Consider the following 5188-nt stretch of genomic DNA (forward strand, 5'->3'; position numbering starts at 1 on the left):
CTTCTCCCACAGGAAATACCTCCTCCTGCCCACCCAGTGCAGAGAATGCCCCATAGGGAACTGCAGAGAGCAACTAAAAGAAGTCGATCTTGATTGGAGGGTGGGAGGGAAGGGATGAGGCTAGGGGAGGGGATGGGGTGGGTGTCCCACTGTCATGTAAATATCCCTTCCTGGCTGCCAATCCAGTAGATTTAAACCTCCGCCACCTGGGGCAGCGCCAGCAAGAGGGCTTTTTCCAGACGTTCCTCTCTCCTGGTTTCGTGGAGTTTCCTCACAGCATGGCCCCCAAACGCCAGTCTTCGCTCCCACCTCAAACGAAGAAACCAAGACTACCTCCTGCCCCCAAGCCGCAGGAGACGTCGACATCTCAGCACTTGCCTAAGGGAGGTATGTTCCTACAACACTTAATCAGAGACTTAAGGGATTGTTTTCCCCCAGTGCCTTTTGAGATATGACCCCAAACACCCTGAAGGGTTTCAGCCCAGGATGGGCGAGTGGATTAGGTGATGTGAAGCAAAAACTAGAAGGGGCGAAACTGAGAGACCTAGAGCACGTGGGAGCTCATCCCTGTCCCCAACCCAACACCTAAGGTGGGCTGTCTCCCAGCACCCAAACTCACTCCTCCTGGGTTCCCTGTCTTGGTAAGTGGCACCAATAGCCAGCCTGAGGCTGGGCGATGAGCGACCCCTTTCCTCTCTTTCACCCCTCCACATCCAGACAAATCCCCAAGTCCTGGTGGTTCTACCTCAGTACCTCTCCGATCCATCTACTTCCTTCCTGCGGCTGCTGCCTGCCCACAACTTTAGCCAGATTACTGACACTCCTCTTGCTTCCAGCTTCCTCCTCCTCCTCCAACCCTCCAACCCCCCCACCCCCCATCCAGCTGTAGCAAAGCCAATCACGTGACTCCCTGGTTTAAAACCCTTGCCTCCCCATTGCCCTAGAGCTATCGACTAAGTGACTTCCCCGCGTCCCCCTGGCTCCTGGCCGCCCCTCCAGGTTCCTGCTCCCTGCGGCACCTTTCACTGCTCTTCTCTCTCTCACCTCAGGGCCTGGAAGACCATTTTTCCTCTGCCTGGATCACTCTTGTCTCCCTACCTGTGCTCCTCTCCTCCTGTAGCTTTCTGCTGATAAGTCACTTCTTGCAGGCGTTCTCCGAGCCACAGCTGCTGGGTGTCAGGAGCCCCCTTCTGCTCTTGTAGTGCTCAGAGTCCCCCTCCAGCCTGGCCCTTACCTCATTACATTGTCATTGTCTGTTTCACGTCTGCCCCTTCCTCCCCATTAACTGTTAACTTAGAGATGAGGGCTGGGTTTTCCAGACACACTGCTTGGAACCAGTCACAACGTGGTTTGTGTGATTGGGCCTCTCCGATGGAGTGGGGATATTGTGGGAACTTCGAGGGAGCTGGGTCTCTATAAGTAAGAAGACAGGAAAGCGTTGCCCTAGGAAAATGTGACAGCAGCCTGCCTAAGTGCAGAGGGGAGCAGCTTGGGAGCCCATAAATCTTCCTAATTTGCTGACATGGCTGAGACTCAGCCATGCTTGTGGAAGGAGCACTGGATGAGGAGTCCATATCATGGTGCTCCAGTGGGTCTGAAGGGTGATGTGTCAAGTTGACTTGAATGGGTCCCAGTCCATCCCCTTCCAAATGAGATGCAAAAGACCTGCCCAGCTGATGCCCCCCTGTGGTAAAGCTAGACAGTCAGGGTTCGAAACCTGGCTCTGGCTGACTGTGTGACCTTGCTGGGCAAGTGACATAACCTGTGCTTCCTTATTCTTCTGTAAGATGGGCTCAACAGAACCCATCTGTTAGGCTTGCTGTGTGGCTTAAATAGATATGAAACACTCAAGATATCGAATGGCTCATAATCAGTGCTCTTGATGGATACTAAATTTCTTCCTACTTGTGAGCAGAAAAATGTGGATGAGTCCTCCTGGTCACCCTCTGTTTAGCTCCTTGGGAGAATCAACATGACCGGGAGGGATTAGAAGGTACAACCATAGCTCCTCCAGGGTGGTTCATCTAAATCCAAATGACAGCTTATGCCACCCCCTGGGCACTGGTCAGCCAGGCACAGTGCTAAGCACTTCTTTATCCATCATCAGCTCTCAAAACAGAAGCTGTGAATAATTCCATTTTACAGATCAGAAAAAGGAGGCTCAGAGAGGTGGAGGGGATAGGTTTTGAAGGCCATCCTAGCTAAGATTTCCTGGTCATCTTGGGACACTGCTGTGTTGTAGGGAATGCCCACATCTCATCCAATCTTTAAGCTGCAGGGCTCTCCATCAAAGGAAGCTGGGGAGGAGAGGAAAGGAGAAGAGAGGGAGGAATTCCTGGAGGGAGGTGAGAGGCCAAGGAGAGAATGCAGAGCTCATGGATGATTTAGATTCGGGGAGACCACAGTGACTAATTCAGCATGGGTGAATTATCTCTTGGCATGTCCATGCCACTCCCTTGTTTACTGAAACTCTTGCCCTTTTGCTTTCTCTTTCTCTTCCACTTCCTAGTGTGTGCTCCCTGCATTCATCTTGAGAAGTGTTGTGGGAAAGGTCAGGAAGAGGAGCGGGATGGTTTTAAGGGCTGGGATGGTTGGAAAGGAGACTTGGAGCCCCTGCAGATGCGTGGGAAACACAGGTAGATCAGGAACTTAGGAGATGCTCTTGGGTCACTGCTACTCACAGCCTGTAAGCAGGCTTTGTCTGAAAACAGCAGCCCTCAGCATAGTGTTTTTCAGACCGTTTTATCCCATTAATGGGTCACAAAATCAATTTAGTGGAGTGCGACCTGCATTTAAAGAAAATAAAATAGAGTAGAAAATTAAAAGGCACATCACACTTAGTAAGGGTAAGTATTATTTTGTGTCTAGGTGTATACTGAGTCTGATGTCAAATGTCAGGTCAAAAAATGGAAAAAAAAAAACAATCTTAGGGCAGGGGCCTTGTTATCCACTGGCATGGTTTAGAATTGTGGTTCTGCTACTCACATCAAAAAAAGTTGGATTTAGCTTTGTGATGAGGGTGTTAATACCTACCTTGTATTTTGTGAGGATTAAATGAGAAAACACATGTATTTTATCACAGCCTGTGGCCCAGGGTGGATTCTTCAGCAGTGCACTAGAGCCTGGTGTTCTAATTCAGCACTGTTCAGTGACATCACTGTGGTGGCAGGAAATTGACCATGAGAGTATTTATACACCACTGAAATCAGCAAATGCTACAAATCAGGGGTTTTGGTGTTTTGTTTTGTTTTTTTTTTTCTCTTCTGGGAGATGGTTGTCAAACATTTACCAGTTTATCACTGGTGCTAGTAATTCTTCCTTTAAAAAGCCTGTCCAACTGAGACAGGTGTGGGATTGAGCTAGGCTCAGGAGGGAAAGGATTAGATGAATCTCTGGGTTTGGGGGAGAGTCCCAAGAAGACATTTGTATTCTCTACCCATGGACTGTATGCCATTTATTTAACATTTATCTTTATCGATCACCTACCAATGGACTGTCTTGAACATTAAAGACACTGCTTGAGTTTTAAGAGCCGATAGTAAAACAGTGCTAGAAGGCAAATAATCCAACTCCAAATTCTGCTTACAAAGGCCCAGGGAGAGATTTCAGGCTTTTGGTGGTCCACCTCTTGGGACGCTGGAAGAGGGAGTAGAACAGTGGTGCATTTGCATTACCTGAAAAACATTATTTAAACAGAAATGCATTGGCCTTACTTAGTGGTTCAAGTCTTGGCCGCTAAAGCAGGTCTTGTAGGTCCTATCTCTGACGTGGTGAAATGAATTTAACACCGCCCACGCCTTCGGGCGGAGTTGTGCCCCTCAATGAGATCTACTCCTATTGCTGGGACTGGCTCCTAGCACGGTTTCTTGCAAACGTTAGGCACCGAGTTGGGCAAAAAAGACGCGCAGATGAGCGTGGCCATCTCCCTGCCTTCAGAGGACTTCCAATTTGGCGCGGCCCTGCCTAAAAGTCACCAATCACACAACGTTCCCCTTTGTCAGCCTTTTTTTGAATTATATAATTTCAGAAATAGGTACAGAGAGGGAAGGTGACCTGCCCAAGTGCACACGGCCGTCTGGGCAGAGCTTGGACTAGAAGCCAGGAAAAGGCCTTGTAAGTGGACTGGACAGCTTCGGGGTTTGCAAACAAGCCTGAGTGAGTCCGAAGGGCGGCTTCCCCATCTGGAAAATAGGATGGAGATGTCGCCTTCCTTCACCCACGAAGAGGGATGCCCCACCAGGGTCCCACGGCGCCTAACCCAGGGTGGGTGTATTTCTGGGCCCCCGGTGTGAAGCTAGGCTGTAACAAGGCCTGCACTTCTGGGGTGCTCTAACACCCCGCTCCGCGCCACCGGGCGGAGAAGGGAAGCCGCTCCGCCACCACGTGACACGCCCGCCGGGGGGCCTGCGCGCAGCCCGGCGAGGCCCCGCCCCTCGGGCCGCCGCGCGCCCGTAGCGCGCAAATGTCCCGGGTCGGGCTGGGGAAGGGGAAAGCGGGGGAGGGGAGCGCGGCGCGGGGGGCCGGCCCCGTACGTCGCGGCGTTCCTTCCTCCCGCCTCTCGGCCAGGCCCTGTGTCTCCTCGCCGCGGCTCCGCCCCCTCGTCCCGGCGCTCCAGCCAATGGCGGGGCGGCGCGAGCCTCTCCGGCCGGGGGCGGGGCGTGCGCGCGGGGCCTGGCGCGCCTGCGCCCTGCCGCCCGCCCCTCGCCGTGAGGAGGAGGTGGAGGAGGAGGTGGAGGAGGAGGCGGCTCGGGGAGAGCGAGCAGCGAGCTGGACCGCGGAGCGTGAGTGAGGGAGCCGAGCCGCCTGCCCGCCCGCCGCCGCCTCCCCTCCGTAAGCAGGAGCCCGGGCCGGGGCCCGGCACGCCGCCCCAGCCCCTCCCTCGTCGTCAGGCCGCGAGGGCAGCGCGCGCGAGCCAGGGGGAGGGAGAGCGAGCGAGCGAGCGAGCGCCGGGAGGAGGCGGCCGGACCGAGCGAGCGCCCGCGCGTGTGGCGTGAGGGGAAGCCGCTGCCCGCCCCCTTCGCCTTCCCTTCTCTCCCCCTCCCCGCTCCCCCCCCGACCGCGGAGCAGCACCATGTCGGCGCCGGCGGCCAAAGTCAGTAAGAAGGAACTCAACTCCAACCATGACGGGGCCGACGAGACCTCAGAAAAAGAACAGCAAGAAGCAATTGAACATATTGATGAAGTACAA

The 5188-nt window shown here is 54.0% G+C and overlaps 1 protein-coding gene across 2 annotated transcripts in view; it reads left to right on the top strand.

Moving 5' to 3' along the window:
- Window positions 1-213: 213 nt before the first annotated feature.
- The window catches only part of SET (SET nuclear proto-oncogene), a 16733-nt gene continuing 11758 nt past the window's right edge, over window positions 214-5188 (top strand). Inside the window, exon 1 of one of the 2 annotated variants that reach the window (XM_044920835.1) lies at window positions 214-387. In XM_044920835.1, coding sequence (XP_044776770.1) covers window positions 279-387 — 109 coding nt within the window. In that variant the 5' untranslated portion in view covers window positions 214-278. Of the gene's footprint in view, window positions 388-4691; window positions 5172-5188 lie in introns of those variants that run through there. The other variant, XM_021691112.2, reaches the window with a different exon arrangement.

This window comes from Neomonachus schauinslandi, chromosome 13, assembly GCF_002201575.2.
Source record: "Neomonachus schauinslandi chromosome 13, ASM220157v2, whole genome shotgun sequence".
NCBI lineage: Eukaryota > Metazoa > Chordata > Mammalia > Carnivora > Phocidae > Neomonachus > Neomonachus schauinslandi.